Raw genomic sequence first — 16615 nt, 5'->3', positions numbered from 1 at the left:
TGTTCACAGGCACTGAGGGAGGGGGATCCTGAAACTTTGGTCTGAGGGGTTCTTGACTCTGAGGAGAAAGTGACTCTGGAGCTGAGCTGAGGTGAAAGGGCAGATTTCTGGAGAGCACAGCGGGCTGGTGCCCTGGGTCAAACCCCAGCTCTGTGAGTTGTAGGGATGTGCTGGGTGGGTAAGTGGTAGGGTTCTGGGCATTTCAAGACTTAAAGACTTGGAATACTTTGAATGCCTATGATTCAATAATTATTAGTTCCTGAAAAAATTCAAAATATTCATGATGTTCAGTTTTCACTGAAAACTCAAATAGATTTCAGTTTCTGTCAGCACTCCCCACCCCCCTTCAGCTCGTTTCTTTCACAAGCCCATGGCCCTTGCAATAGAGCAGCATATACTGCCACCTTGTGTTTAAGGCGTGGAACATTTCCTGCTTGAGTCAGTTAGATCTTGCACAGACACCAGGGGTGCCTCCTAGTGGAATTCACACTGCACTGATCCTGAGAGCAGGAGGAAAGAGAAGGCACATCTTCACTAGGAAGGCCCCATAGCCAAGCTGTACGCCAGAACGCCATCAGGGCAAAGCCACCCTCTTTCTAGTGGAGCTCCACTTGCGCGAGTGCCTGTAGATCGGGGTGTCATAGATTTGAAATTCCCTCCATATGTCACAAGCATTGGCTGGTGATTGGGAGCAAAGGGCAGCAAACAAACTCCTGTTTCCAAGTCCCTATGGATCTTATATGGGGCCTGGCAATTTCTGAAATGGAGGGAGGACAGTACTCTCTCTGCTGTAGGGAACAGAAAACCCCAAACAAGATCTGTCCCTGGCTCCTGACATGATCCCAAAATCAGAGATGAAAGAGACTTTGGGAGGTCACTGACCAGACCAGGAAAGCTGAGAGTACGGTCCCTGTGTTCCCACAGACTGCTGAAGATGCTGTTTGTTCTCTAAAAAGCCAGTCCTTTCTATGGGTTAATTCCCCTTTTCTTCTTCATTGTTGTCTTTTTTTTTTTTTAATGCTCTTGGGTAAAAGCCAGAGGAGGTAGTAGAATATGAAATTTCATATGCATTGTGTAGACTTACAGCCTACTGAATTGTTTTTTAATTACAGTGTTTATGATTTTCCCTCTTGTTTGTAATTATTTTATGTTAAACATTATAACAAAATATATTAGCTCCATAAATGTTTACTTAAGTTGTGTTTTGAAAACTGCTGGGGCCTTTTGCTCTACACTTGCCTGAGTCCTCTTATCTTTGCGCATAACCTTGGGACGAGGCCCTGGTGGAAGTATTTCCTTCTTGGCATTTGGTACCATTGAACTCCAGATTTTGTCCCCTTGACATTTCCCTTGTTGTAGTCCTTGCTCGCAAGTAGTATCATTAATAATTCAGTACAGCTTTGCATACTGTATCCAGGCTGATCAAGAGCAAATATAACTTAGATATAGGAACATTGAGATAGTTCAGAGATAGAGTTCAGAAGGCGGTTGTGTGTTTGCATACAAGTCCAGCTTATATTAACATATAGCATACCTTCCCCGGAAGGCTGACTGGGCAGGGCCTCCTTGGCTCCTCTCTGTGAAGCCTTGTTTTGCTAACATACATTATGTTGGATGGAGAGGCTCCAAGTAGCAAAATGTTCTTGTATAAATGCAGAGAGCAGAGGGGGGCGCCACTTCCAGACAAAGCTGGTGGCTTTCTGGGTGAAGTAGAAATGCGGCAGGGGGAGGGATACCACTTTCTCAGATGGAATCATCAACTGTCACCTACTCTCCACTTGCCCTGTGCCAAGTACAGGGTGAGTGGGGACTCAGAGATAAATAAGACACAGCCCAAGCCCCCCAGAAATTCATGGTCTAGTTGGAAAAACAGATACATAAACAGACAAAAACAGTACACATGGGAAGTGATGATGGAGGCCGGGTGTGTGTGTGGGGAGCACTGCTATGGCAGTGCGGAGGAGGCGTCAGCCCTGAAAGGAGGGATGGGAGAGAGGAGAGAACAGAGGCCTGGAGGTGAGAACTGCAGCATGTATGCTGGGGGCTGGGTGTGGATTACAAAGCAGGTTGGTGTTACTGAAGAATAAGATGTGAGAGATGACCGTCAAGGCTGGAAAGGGATTTAGGGACCAGGTCTCAGGGGACCTCGTGTGAAACGTTAAGGAAATCCTCCCACTTCACAAGTTTGCCATTCATTTAGCAATTATTATAAATGAGGTCAGGCTAAGAGCTGTACATTTCACATAACTCATCTCATTTAATCCTCACAACAATCCGATGAAGTAGCTACTATGATTCCAGTGATGGGATGGGCTTGGGAAAGTTAAAGAAGTTCTCATGTCACATAAGTAGGAAGTAGTAGCATTCAGGTTTGAGCCCACAGCTTTCTGACTTCAAAGCTCATGTCTTTAACCATTAGGTGACTCTTTAGTGATGGTTTTATCAGACATTTACAAAGCATATCATCCGTTTCAAGAATGCATACTCCAAAAAAAAGTGCAATCAATGATTTACTGCCTAATCTATATTTAAAGACTCACTTGTACTGTGGAGAACCAGGAAGGAAATTGACAAATCTGGTATAATAACTAATATTATAATAGCTGAATTTTTGATTACCTGCCTACCATGTGCTAGGCACTATGCAAGTGCTTTACATGGCATCACCCAATTTAATTATCACAACAATCCTGTGAGTTAGATACTACAGTCACCCCCACTTAAGAGATGAGGAAAGCAAGGCACTGAGAGGCTGTTTCTAGAGAATAGGAAGCTGCCTTCTAAGCACTTACAGTCTAATTAGATTCAAGTTAAGCCACACAGTAATTTTTAGGCAAGCCCATTTCCCTACCACTGATACTCAATTTCGTTAACCTTTCTTAACGGGGAAAGCAGACTATCCTTCCTGAAACTTTTCATAATTGTTCACAGGTTTGTAGACTGCCATATCTGGTAAGAGTTTAAAACCTGCTAGCGGAGGGGTCCTTAACCCTTTTTGTGCTAAGGACCTGTTTGAAAAAATAATAAAGCCTATAGACCCCCTGTCAGAACAATTTTTAAAATTTTTTTTCTTTTTCTTTTTTATAACATCACTTTATTTTTTTTGGTGAGGGGGGAGAGGTGATTATATTTATGTATTTATTTTTTAATGGAGGTATTAGGGTTTGAACCCAGGACCTCGTGCATGCCTGGCACACACTCTACCACTGAATTATACCCTCCTCCCAGAACAATGTTTTTGGATTCATAAAATAAAATACATAGGATTACAAAGGAAATAAATTGTATTGAAATGCAGTTATCAAAATATTAAAAATAGAAAATTGTTATGTAGTTGTAAGTACTTGTCATTAATGTAGTAAGTAACCAGATCTGGATGCATCTCTGATAACCATGGTAACTTCAAAATAATGATGGGTGTAAAAATATTTAAATGCACCGCTAATAACAGTAATGTGACATAAAACTATGATTTCTACTGGTGACAAACTCACAGGTACTGCTAATATTACTGTGATCTGTTCTATGCATTTATAATGGAAGGAAATCTAAATTTTACTTAGAGGCTGGTGAAAATACAGATGTAATATTTATCCCCTGAATTTTTAAGAGTCCCTGTTTGAGACCAACCACCTTATAGTATTAATAACAATAGCTAACATGAATGAGCTTTTACTGTATGCAAGGCACTGTGCTAAAGGCTTTACAACCATTTTCCATTTATTCCTCATAGCAAGCCTATGAGGTAGCCTTATTTTACAGCTCTCAGAGAGATGGAATTAATTTTCCAAGGTTATAGAGCTGGCAAGTGGAAGAGAATGACAGAAATTTATGTTCTCACAGTTCTGGAAACTAAAAGTCTGAAATCAAGGTGTTGGCAGGCTTGTTTTCTTCCGAGGCTTCTCCTAGCCTTGTAGATGGTCGTCTTCTCCACGTGTCTTCACATGGTTGTCCCTCTGTATATGTCTATGTCCAAATGGCCTCCTTTCATAAGGATACCAGTCATATTGGATTAGGGTTCATCATAATAACCTTGTTTTAACTTAATTACCTCTTTAAAGATCCCATCTCCAAATAGTCATATTCTGAAATACTAGGGGTTAGGATTTCAACATATGGATTTTGAGGGGGGCACAATATCACCCATAACAGATCCTGACTACAAGGATTCAGATTCAGTAGGTCTGGGGTGGGGACGAGAGAGCTACTATGTTAAAGGACCCCCCCAGGTGATTCTTATAGACAGCCAGCTTTGGGTTCCCAGCCACAAACGTTCTTAGCACAATACCTGGAAATATTGGTTGATTGATTGAAGGAGAAATATGGAGATGAAAACGGAGAAATTTTAAAGTACCCTTAGGGATCATTAAGTAGACAGAGGTCTCCAAGAGTATAGACACCTCTGTTTGCAGCTAGGGAGATGGACCAGATGATCTCAATGTCTATCCCTTCTTACTTTTAGTTTTTTTATATGCAAAATAACAATGTAGAAATTTATATGCAAGTGTCAAGAGAACATTAACTAAACTGATTTCAGTGAGGTAGAGTTAATAAAAAAACAAAAATGAGATCCTATATATGTTGGCTATTTGAGTCTTTGTGATTGTGAATGTATTTCTATATGGAGCTTTGCCTATGTGTGGATATTGTGTGTGTGTGTGTGTGTGTGTGTGTATGGGATGTTTGAATATGGTTGTGTATAAGTGACAGGGATTTATATAGAAGGGTATGGAAATGGGCACTTGTATTAGGTTTCTTAACCTCAATGGAGGGTCACTTTCCTCTTCTCTATAGAGCTCAATAAATGGCTATTATAGTAATTTTTTAAATAGTAGCAGTCAGCATAGGAGTAGTAGCAGTAGTATAAGACCCCAGTACTCAAGAATCTCTAATTTTTCTAGATCGTATTTAAATGCTGATTTATTTTACTATAGTTTGGTTTTCCATCCTTCTATTACAATTAGAATTTACTCTATTCAGAATCGACACATCTTTCTCTTGCTTAAATTAAAATATATTTGCCTGTGGAAGGATTCCAACTACATTATTGATAGTGGTTACCTCTAAAGAGGAGGTGGGATTGGGGTGGGTGAGGGGAAAAGAGGGAGAGAGAGAGACTTTCTAATTTTATCATTTGCCAAAAAAAATCAGTATGTTTTATTTATACAAATTCAAGATTTTTTACTATGAAGATAATACTAGATTATTTTAGAAAATTGCTAGTGCAGGATGATATGAAGAAGCCTCAAAATTCACCCCCCATTCTGCCAGAGTAACTTTTATCTCAGCCTCTCTATACAACTGTTTTCTGGAGGTCATGTTTTTTTTTCATTTTTAAAAAATTCTTTTTTATTGAGTTATAGTCATTTTACAATGTTGTGTCAAATTCCAGTATAGAGCACAAGTTTTCAGTTATACATGAACATACATATATTCATTGTCACATTTTTTTTCACTGTGAGCTACCACAAGGTCTTGTATATATTTCCCTGTGCTATACTGCATAATCTTGTTTATCTATTCTACACACGCCTGTCAGTATCCACAAATTTTGAAATCCCAGTCTATCCATTCCCACCCCCATCCTTGGCAACCACAATTTTGTATTCTATGTCTATGAGTCTATTTCTGTTTTGTATTTATGTTCTTTTTCTTTTTCTTTTTTTTTTAGATTCCACATATGAGTGATCTCATATGGTATTTTTCTTTCTCTTTCTGGCTTACTTCACTTAGAATTACATTCTCCAGGAACATCCATGTTGCTGCAAATGGCATTATGTTCTCGGTTTTTATGGCTGAATAGTATTCCATTGTATAAATATACCACATCTTCTTTATCCAGTCATCTGTTGATGGACATTTAGGCTGTTTCCATGTCTTGGCTATTGTAAATAGTGCTGCTATGAATATTGGGGTACATGTATCTTTTCACATTAGAGCTCCCCTGGAGGTCATGTATTATTGCATCTTAATATCTACAGTGTTTTCTTCTGCAACTCATAGTTGGGTATTTGAGTGAGTGCATATGTGTGTGTATGTATGTGTGTGTTATGAGATAAAGTTGTGATAGAAGGAAACACAGGGTGGTAATGGAAGGAATGCAGAGTAGGTGTACCTAACCCAGATTGAGAGTGGTCAAGGAAGACTTCCTGGGAGAGGTGATGCCTGAACTGAGCCTTGAAGGATAAATTGGGAAGGGTGAGCCCATGTTCCAGTGCCTTGTTGAGATAGTGGATGTAAAACACTTAGTGCCTAGCACGTAGTAAGGGCTCAATAAATGTTAGATGTCATTATTACTACCTGACCTTTTCAAATAATCTGGAACGACAACTTGTGTTGCTGTGAGGAATAAATGAGACAATGCATGAAAAGTACTTAAGATATTGCCTGGTACACAATAAGTGCACAGTAAATGATGGTAGTAGATAGTGCTGGTGGTGGTGGTTTTATTATTTTTAGGTTCTTGTGGACTGGGATGGAATCTTCTGTCTCTGATCTTCTGGACAGTCTGACTATGCAATTAATTTGTCCTGTTACGTTATTTCAGATGTGATGTCTCCAAGCATACTTATGTTTGGAGATTTTGTTTTTAATAACAACCTCTGGTCCAGCCACCACTACCACCATCACTAGCCATGTGGTGTGCTCAAGTTGTAGTCTCCAAAATCATATAGAAAAGAGAAGAGCTGACAGTGGAAGAAGTGGAGCCAAACAGTGGTTGCCTCGGAAGATATTTTTGTGCACTAAAGGAATAGTCTGGTTTTCTGATCAGTACAGCCCCTATATTGCTAAACTGAAAACGAGCTGGTAGAAGTGAATCAAAAGCCCTCCCCCTCTTTCTTGAGCACTCTTACTATCTGGATCAGAGGGTAGAGTGCATGTAGGCCACAAGTATGGTCCTCAGTCCAACCCCATCTCCCCACAACAGCCAGCTCTTCCTGTGCCACTAGCAGCTGATGCTCAGTTTCCCCCAGTTTACCCAGCTAGTGCAACTCTTGGTGCTTTTGCAGAGTTTCATAGATACTGGAATGGGCATTTGTCAATGGTGGGTATCAGACATTGCTAGGTTGCTGCCCTGTTAACCCAGAGTTCCCCTGGATATAACCAATCTTCTTGCTAAAGACTTCAGTGAAAAGACACGAAAGTCCTTTGCTTTTCCCATGGTCCTTTGTTACTAAGTTTGCACCTCTCTCCATCCTGGGGATCCTGTTTTCACCAGTCATCTCATTTTATCCAATACAGGAGTGTTCCCTCTGCTTGTCAGGAAAAACTGTGTTGTATTTTCTTGAAGCTTTCATCTCCTCTTGAAAGAAGGAGGTTAAGGGCAGAAGGAAGCCAGCTGAACCTGGGGGCTGGCTGTCAGGGTGTGGGGGTGAGGAGAATGGGGGCAGGGACGCTGCTTTCCCCTTCTTCTCTGAACTGAGAACTCAGACAAATTACAGAGAGCAAGGCAGGAGGAGGGTAACCACCTTGCAGAGATAGCTTGTGAGGCCTTGATATTATTTGTAGAACCCAAGCTACTGATTAGGGGCCCCGGACCTAATCTAGCAGAAAAATGGTTTGTGTTGTTGTTGCTGCCCTCTTTTAATATCCTTCCTGAGGTGTATGTCCTGTATTAGCTTTCTAGATCTTGACTGTGCCCTCAGATTGATCTATTTGCCCTAATTTCCACTCCTTGGAGCATTTTCATTTACCTTTCAGCCACCTCTGGAATTCTGGACTCGGTTTATCTAGCCCTTTGTTACCACTCCACATGTTGACATATAGGCACCCTCCAACTTGTACACAGACTGAGATCTCAAAGTTCACTCTGAAGTCAACTGTTTGGAAGGTGATATGCATTTTTCCATAGGAGAAAAAAAATTGTTATAAATGGTAGTTACATTTCCAGGCCAGCCCACAAAAGTTTTTTTTTTTTTAACTTTAATGTACCAGAACTGTGGGCCATTTGCAATGAAATAGTAGAAAATCTGACTAATTCAGCAAAAACAGGAAGACAGTCCAAGGGAATAAGAAATGCTTTAGCTTGACTGCTGGCTGATGCTGGAAGCAGGGAGGTTGACTTGGATGAGGTAGATGGGGTTTTCATGGAGGCTCTCAAGGGGACTTTCAGGGACTTTGGAAGGCCACACTAGCTCTCTATAATTTCTAACTTCACTTGGAAATGGATGGCTCTCAATAATAATGACTGCTCTATACTGAGCACCTACTGTGTGTCAGGCACCATGCTAGACAGTTTACACAATTTCCCCTTATTTCACCTGCACAACAGCACTGTGAGGCAAATTCTCCAGTGACCTGTATTTTACAGATGAGGGGACTGAAGCTCAGAAAAGTTCAGAAAAGCTTGATGAAAGTTATTTACACAGTATGATGGGCAAGCAAGTCAGTGGTTTTGCTCTCCTCAAACCTGTGCTTTATTTATTTTTTTAAAATTGAAGTATAGTTGATTTACAATGTTGTGTTAGTTTCTAGTGTACAGCATAGTGATTCAGTTTTGTCTATATATATATATATATATATATAAATATATATATATATATTTTTTCATATTCTTTTTCACTATAGGCTATTACAAGGTATTGAAAATAGTTCCCTGTGCTATACAGTAGGACTTTTTGTTTTTTATTAAAGCCGTGCTTACAATGTGTTACCTGGACACTCTTTTCTTTTCCTGATCTGGATATGTCATGAGTACTACTCAGAGGAATCAAGGGAGGTGGAGGGAGGGAGAAAAGGAAGGAGGAAGGGAGAGGGAGTTTTGCTAGGCAAAAGTTCAAATAAGAAACTAGCTACTCAAACTGGACTGTGCATAAAAATCACCTGACACTTGTTAAAATGCAGGTTATTCAGCAGGTCTGGGGAGGGGCCCGAGCTTCTGCATTCGTAACAAACTCTCAAGTGGTGCTCTTCCTGTCTGTCCACAGGCAACACTTTGAATTGCAAGGCCATATAGTGCAAATGATAAACAAACAAACAAAAAGTTAAGCATCATTAATTCCTCGTTCCTAATTCAATCAAGATCAGCTTCTATATTAAACAATCACTCATTATTCTCTTTTCTCCTGTAGTCTGTCCTAGGCCATTGTCTCTGTTTCGGGTCTGTCTGTTTCAAATGATGCTCAACTGCTTTTTAAATACTGGTGGGTTTTTTTTGTCTGTTTAATTTTTTTTATTGAAGTATAGTCAGTTTACACTGTGTCAATATCTGGTGTGCACCATGTTTCAGTCACACATATTCATACATTTATTTGTTTTCATATTCATTTTCATTATAGGTTACTACAAGATACTGAATATGGTTTCCCGTGCCATACAGAAGAAACTTGTTGTTTATCTAAATACAGGTGTTTAAGATGTAGGAACATCTTCTACCATTCTGAGCTCTAAGCAGCCTCAGTCAAGTATTAGTTGCTCTTGGCACAAAGGTCCAGGCCTCCACAGCTGCTCAGTTTTCTCTCTACTACTAGGAACTGTCTTAGAAAGTTGAGGCATGTAACACTGCTGTCCCAGCTCTTTCTAACTTCCTTTCTCAGAGCTACTGCCTTCATCTGGAGCAGGAAACAGCCTGGCTTCTTAAAGAGTTTCAAATCTTTATTTCTTCCGCATAGTTGAAATCATTACCAGGCATTTATTTAAGGCAGACATTGAAAAGGTTCTTCTCAGAGTCCTTCTGCTAATTCCAGAAGGCCAGCAAAATTAGTTACCAGGAAGGTTATTTGTTTTATCTTGCCACCTTCTCTCCTCCCTCCTGTTAGGATTTTGACTGTGATCATTTTGAGCCATTCTTCAAGTTTTTCTTCTATTTTTAGATGCTCTGACTCATTCTTCCCCACTAGGAAGAGTCAGGGAGGGCCTTCTCTTCTAGCCAAGCTCCACTTTATAAAGTAGGAAATAGTCTCTCACAGTGTCTACAGATCAACTTGATGATCTGTGGCCCACAACAACTCCATTGCTTTCCCATCTTCTAACTGTGGCCTTTCTAACTCCCTTTGCAGGTAGGTGTTCATCCGGCTTCCACTTGAATATGCTAGGTAAGTTCACATCTTATCATTGGATGAAAGAAAAACTGTGCAGAAAGAGTTTTGCAATCTTCTTGTATCTTCTATCCATTAATCTTACTTTTACCATATGGAGCAAAAATTACCCTTCAAATGTATCATGACGCCTGTCATATCCTCCTTTAAAGGTTAGCCATCTCTTTGCTAAATTAAATATGCCTAATTCCTAATCAGCTCACTAGAGTTTATAAATGTTTTTCACTTTAAAATAAGGTACCTAAAAATGGATGTACCATGTATGGTACCATGCATGGTTGACCAGTGCTGAGTACATTACGACTGTTCCTTCTGATGATCTTCTAATGTGATTTTACAATAGTGTTGGCTTTAAAAAGTCACTTCTTCACCTTTATTGAGCACCTACTTTGGGTCAGATACTTAGCATCTGCTAAGCAGCCTCCCCAAAGTTCAGTGGTAGAGGTTCTCTGTTCTCTCTTACCCCATGGGGCCAGGAAATTGAAGAGCTACCTTCTTCCAATCCTGTTATCTACTCTCCTCCAGCTCTCTTACTCATTGAAGACCTTGGCACTTCACTTAGAATCTCCCCAACTCTGGCCCCCATCCTGAGTGACTTTAATGTCCCTATAAATGACCCATCTACAAGTTTCATCCTTTCAATCATTTTCACCTCCACTCCACTTCACCAACTCTATGCCCATGATCCACTTTATTCTCAGCAGATGACCTCCCCTCTTATTCCAGTATGCAAATATAGGGCATCAGATGCTCACTTTCAATTTCCTGCCTTTACCCAACCCTGCCACATAGCTGTATGCCTGCTTGTCCTAACCCCCTTTCTTCTTGTCTTGCAGGAACTACTTCTATGCTTTGGGATCCATACCCTCCTACCTCCTTGGGGACCTTTCTTCATCAGTTATCCCCTCTCTCTTCTGTATCTTCAATTATCTTTTCTCTTTTTACTGGCTGCTTCCTATCAGTGTTTAGATATACACAACTTTCTCCTATTAAAAAAAAGAAGCAAACAAACCTCTCCTTTGACTCTGATGTTCACCCTATTTCTTTTCTTCCACTATCACAGAAGCTTTTCAAAAGAGTAGTCTACACTCATTGTCTCCATTTCCTCATCTTCCATTCAAAACCCAGTAACCTCACCCTCCCCCCGCCTCCAGTCTGGCTTTTCTGACCCCAGAATACCACTGTTACTGCTCTTGTTAAGGAAACCAATGACATCCTGATTGCCAAATCCGACGAACAATTTTAAGTCTTTGTTTTACTAGACATCTCCCTGCTGCATTTAACATCTCACTCTCATGCCACTTCTGTCCTCATGCCTCTCTTAAAAATGCCTACTCCTTGTCCTTGGTGATGCTGCTCCTCTCCTGATTCTACTCACTCCTCTCTAGTTACTCCTTTTTATGCTCCTTTGTGGACTCTTTCTCTGCCACCCCTTAAATGCTGGTCCTTCCCAAGATTTTTCTCATTCTATACCTTTCCCCTAGATCATCTCATCCAACCCCATGGTTTTATCTGCTGTGCTATTGACTCCCTTCTCTGTATCTATAGTCCTAGATCTCTCTCCTTTTTTTCTCTCCAGATCTCTCTTGTAAGCTCCAAGCCTGGATACTCAATTGCAACCAAACGTGTGGGACATGTGTCCCACGGGTATCTCAAAACCAAATTCAGTGTGTCACAAATTCAACTTCCTTTTCAAATCTGCTCCTTCTCCTCTATCTACCCTATTAGTACCATTTTGGTGATGCAGAACTCTAGCCACACAGCTGTCCAGACCTGAATCTTAGGAGTCATCCTAGACTCTTCATTCAACCAGTTACCAAGACCTATTAAGTCCATCTTCTAACTATCTATTTGGTATGTCTTTTCTTTATGCTACTACATTGTGTTAGTACAGATTCTCCATCATCTCTTTTTTTAAACTACTAAAATAGCTTCTTAAATGGTCTCCCTGACTCTTGGCCCACTCCCTTTTAATCTGTTCTCCATATTGGTGCTAGAATGAGTTTTCTGTAATGCAAATTGGATCACATCACTCCTTTGCTTCAAGCACTATAGCATGGCTCCCCACTGCTTACCAGAACAGTCCAAATGGCTCCACGTGTCTTACAAGGCCTTTTGCAACCTGACCCTGACTACCCTTCTAGTCTTATCTTCTATAATCCTTTCCTTATCTTCTTGCCCAACTAATGTCAAACAGAACACACCATTATGCCCCCATGCTTTTGTACACACTGTTCTCGCTGCCTAGAATGACCCCTTGTTTTCTAGTCAAACCCTTGTTCAGTTTTCAAAATTGGACTTGGTGTATCTCTGGATAGATATACAAGAAACCAGTGACAGTGATTTGCCTCTGCAGAGAGCTGGGTGGTTAGGGCACATGGGTGGAAGGCAGACTTTCTTTGCAGATCTTTTCATACATTTTCTATTTTGTGCCACAAATCTGAATTGGTGACTCAAAAAATAAATACAATGCAATCATTTAAAAAAAAAGACTTGGAGATCATGTCCTTTAGAAAGTTGTCTTCCCCTTTGAATTCCCCCTCTGTAGTTTTCTCTTCCTTCTCTGTGTTACCTCTGGGCCTAGAATGTGCTCCTGTAAGCAAAATAATAACATTGGGTTGTAATTTATCTTGTAAGTGGTCTATTTCCCCAGGTTATCAGCTCCTCAGGGGCAGGGGCTGCACCTCATTTCTTATTTCCCTAGAATCTAGCACAGTGCTCCATAAATGTTTATTGAATAAAAGAAGAAATGAGTGAAGAAATGAATGAAATCTGGGATGCCCCCATTATAAAACATGGCTCTCAAGCCTGTGTTTTTTCCAGATTGCCTTCACTCTGTTTTTTAGCCATGTGTGGAATCTAAAAGTGATACTTCACATTTATTCCTAAGTATCATCCATCACCCTGTCAGTTTTGGTTCAGCATCATCCAAGACTGCCCAGATCTGTTCAAAGTCTCTCCTATCTCTGTGTCATTGGCAGATGTGATATGTATTTATGTGTCCTATTCTGAGTCACTGAATCACAGTATTGGAATAATTTGTCTAATACTGCTGTTTTAGGAACATCTCAGTGTGTTAAGTACTGCACTAGGTGTTTTTACATATGACACTGTCACAGCATTTGCTGCAGGGTAGGTACTTTGATCCCCAGTTTACAGATGAGGATATTGAAGTCAATATGGTTAAGTACTTTGCTCAGGGTCACATTGCTAGTAAAAGCTGAGATTTGAACTGAGGTCTTTTGACTTCAAAATTTATGCTTGTTTCATAACACAACACTGGCTGAAAGTCCACTGCTTGACTACCAGGCAAGTGCTTCTCCAAGGTTGGCTTGAACTCCTCAGTGCCTAGTGCTCATTGCTCCCCCAAGGCAGCCCATTCCATCTTTGGACTGCTCTGACCATTTTAAAAGCTCTTGTCTGTAGTAAGCCAAAATTATAAATGAGCTGAACCAGACACAGCCAAGAATAGAGCTTTTTGGCTCACTCCTAGAACCTCCCTTCTAGTCTGACACCAAACCATTCGTTTGTTCAACTAGTTACAGACTCATCTCAACAAACAGCTGGAGCTCCCAGCCTATATTTTGCCATCTCATCTACAAGGAAATTATGGAAAACTTTGGCCAGTGCCTGAATAAATGAAATCCATGATAGCTATCACATTCTCTGATCTGCCAATCTAGTAACCAACCAGATCCAAAAAAAAAAAAAAGGAAATGAGATCTGGGAGGGAAATTTGTTTTTTAACAGGGCAATTTGTCAGTGACTCAAAGTAATGAGTTTCCAGCGGCAGATTTTCAGACATCATTGACAGACTGTCAGGAAGATGATTTTTGGGCAGAAGACTTCCTACTACTCTTCAAATGACATCTAAATAGGCAGGGCCCCTCATTTTCATTACTTTGAATTGTATAGCGCTGTCATTTGCACCTGGTTTTATTTAGGCTTCCATTTCTGCTTTCTATGCTTTTATTTTTCTTTGTGTTCTGCCCTGGTACATATTTTCTCTGTGTGGCCCATTCTCTAAATTTCTACATCCTCCCTCCAAACACACACACACACACACACACACACACACACACACACACACACACACACACACATCCTCCTTGTCGTTTGAAAATCAGTGCACACAGCCCCTTCTCTGGATGCCATCTCTGGTGCCCCCAAACTGGGTAACTGTTTCTCTTCCTGTGTGAAATAGTGGAAAGTGCACACAGTGTCCAACACCAAGTAGATGCTCAAGAAATGTTAGTTCCCTTCTTCCTTTCCCTATGTATATTGCTAAAATAGTATTGGTCACACCAGATTGTGTTTTCTTCTTTACCTGTCTGGCTTCGTCACCCAATTCTGAACTCATGTGTTCTTTCATTGAACAGATATTTATTGCATGTCTACTGTGTGTGCAAGTCATCATTCATGCTAGGTGCTGGGGATCCAATAATTTCTGAAAATCATACTTTCACTGTGTTTTTTTCATTGTTGCATTCATAGCACTTAGCATAGTGCCTAGCAAATAAAGAGTGCTCATGAAAGGTTTGTTACGAGAATGCACTTTTCCTCAGCAGAGTTTCTCCAAGTGTGGTCCTTGGACCACTTGCATCTGGATCACCGAGAGGTGCAGGTTAAATGTTAAATGTCAGTTCTTAGATCTTGCTCTAGAAGTGCTGAGTCAGAATCTCCTAAGGGTGGGCTTCAAGAATCTGCATTTCAATCTCACTCTCTAGTTACCTCTTTCACACTAAAATTTGAGAACCATTGCACAATAGGAGATGGTAGGGTGGGGTGAACTAATCCACATTTTTCTCAAATTTTTTCAGTGTAGCTAAGACCAGTGGAATCATTTTTAATGCCTTTGACTGCAGTAGGGAAATTTAGTAAAGGGGGAAAAGGTCATTAGTTAAAATTCTCTGAAAGGGTTTTAAAAAGAGACTTGGAATATCCAAACAATTAAATAAAAGCCTTTCTAAAGTCTGAGGTGACAAGTGGAATTAGTGTTAATAAAATCTAATCTTGATTTGAGTCAGATTTATGATGCCAGACAAGTTTCATTTTTATAGAGCTACTTGTATACTTAATAGTATAGGGACTCTTTGCTTAACCTAACAATACAATACATTGGTTTCCATACTATAGACTTGAGTCACAAATTTATTACTTTAAATTATGAGAGAGCATGTCACAACTATATTTGTGTTTGACTCCGATTATGTATGCAATTTATCTGATGTCTAGTCCTTGATCAGGGATGGTGGCAGTGCTTCATGAAAATTTGATCCATTTTACTGTTTCATGCCGTATTTTCCAAGAGCAGACTGTTATTAAATGTATTCTTTGGTAATAGATGAAGTCTGTAAGAGATGAGTCAACCAAAGGCAGAGTAACTTCCCTTTCAGGAAGACTTGCAAAATTGGATTTTATGACCAAGTCCGTGGGGCTTGGAACTTTCCATTTTGCATTTGCCTTGATGTGATCCTCATGGTCAAGAGCTGAGTTGTCTATGCATCTGGGCACAAACTTCTTTAAATAGACACAGGTTTATATTTCTGTTTCCCTTCTTGTAACTTTACTTCTTTTTAACAATTTAATTTAGGGTTTCTTTGCTGGTGTCACTGCTGCTAAGCTGGATCGGGAACTGCTGCCCTCACAGTGCCTACTGGGCACTATGTCCAACGACCTGAGAATTCTGTGCAGTGATTCATCCCTAGTGCTGAGTGAGTACCGGGACCAGCAGTTTAGTGGCAACAATAAGTATGAAAAATTATTGATGGAAAGGTCCACACTTTATGTGGGGAATCTTTCCTTTTATACAACTGAAGAGCAAATATTCGAGGTCTTTAGCAGATGCAGTGATGTCAAGGCTGTATTTATGGGCCTGGATAAAATAAAAAAAAATGACATGTGTTTTTTGTTTTATAGAATACCATAACAGAGCTGATGCCCAAAATGCCATGCGATTCCTAAATGGGACCCATTTAATGACTATATTATCTGCACAAATTGGGGTCTAGGCTTTAGAGAGGGCAGACAATATGATTGTGGCCCATCTGGGGGCCAGGTCAGAGATGAGTTTCGTGAAGACTTTGATACTGGTAGAGGAGGCTTTGGAAGACAGGCTCAGGCCTGTGGTAGGAGAGGAATCTGCTAGGGAAAAGCTTGCAGCTCTGACCCTTCAGTAAGTCTATTAAAGAACAACACCAGGTCAGCAAATAGCCCATTTCATAAGAAATTTAAATTATTGTACTTGCTTATCAGAAACCTTTGTAATGTATTTTTCTCTTTGAAACATTATTAAATGGCACAAACAAGAACAAAAAAAAATGTTCTTGTCTTAATTTTGAAGCTGATTGTCAGATTATCAGTTTGACCATCAGGTGGTCAACAGGGAAGTGTTCTTCAGAAATAAATTAGATATGTGAGATATGAGTCAACCAAAGCACAACTTCCCTTTCAGGAAGACTTCAGTTGGATTTTATGACCATGTTCCTAGGGCCTACAATGATCAATTTTTTAGATTTTGCATAAAATAAAAAGTCAAATAATTAGAAATTTAAATAAAATCATCAAAAGAATACAAG

The 16615-nt window shown here is 40.1% G+C and overlaps 1 protein-coding gene across 1 annotated transcript; it reads left to right on the top strand.

Moving 5' to 3' along the window:
- The first annotated feature begins 15702 nt into the window (after positions 1-15702).
- On the top strand, positions 15703-16185 carry NCBP2L (nuclear cap binding protein subunit 2 like). Its single transcript, XM_045509999.2, is given in 3 exon segments — positions 15703-15933; positions 15935-16007; positions 16010-16185. Coding segments are annotated over 3 exon segments (480 nt in total).
- Positions 16186-16615: the final 430 nt, after the last annotated feature.

This window comes from Camelus bactrianus, chromosome X (assembly GCF_048773025.1).
Source record: "Camelus bactrianus isolate YW-2024 breed Bactrian camel chromosome X, ASM4877302v1, whole genome shotgun sequence".
In the NCBI taxonomy this organism is placed as follows: domain Eukaryota; kingdom Metazoa; phylum Chordata; class Mammalia; order Artiodactyla; family Camelidae; genus Camelus; species Camelus bactrianus.
Note: the sequence above shows the minus strand (reverse complement) of the source record. Positions and strands in the feature narration are given on the sequence as shown.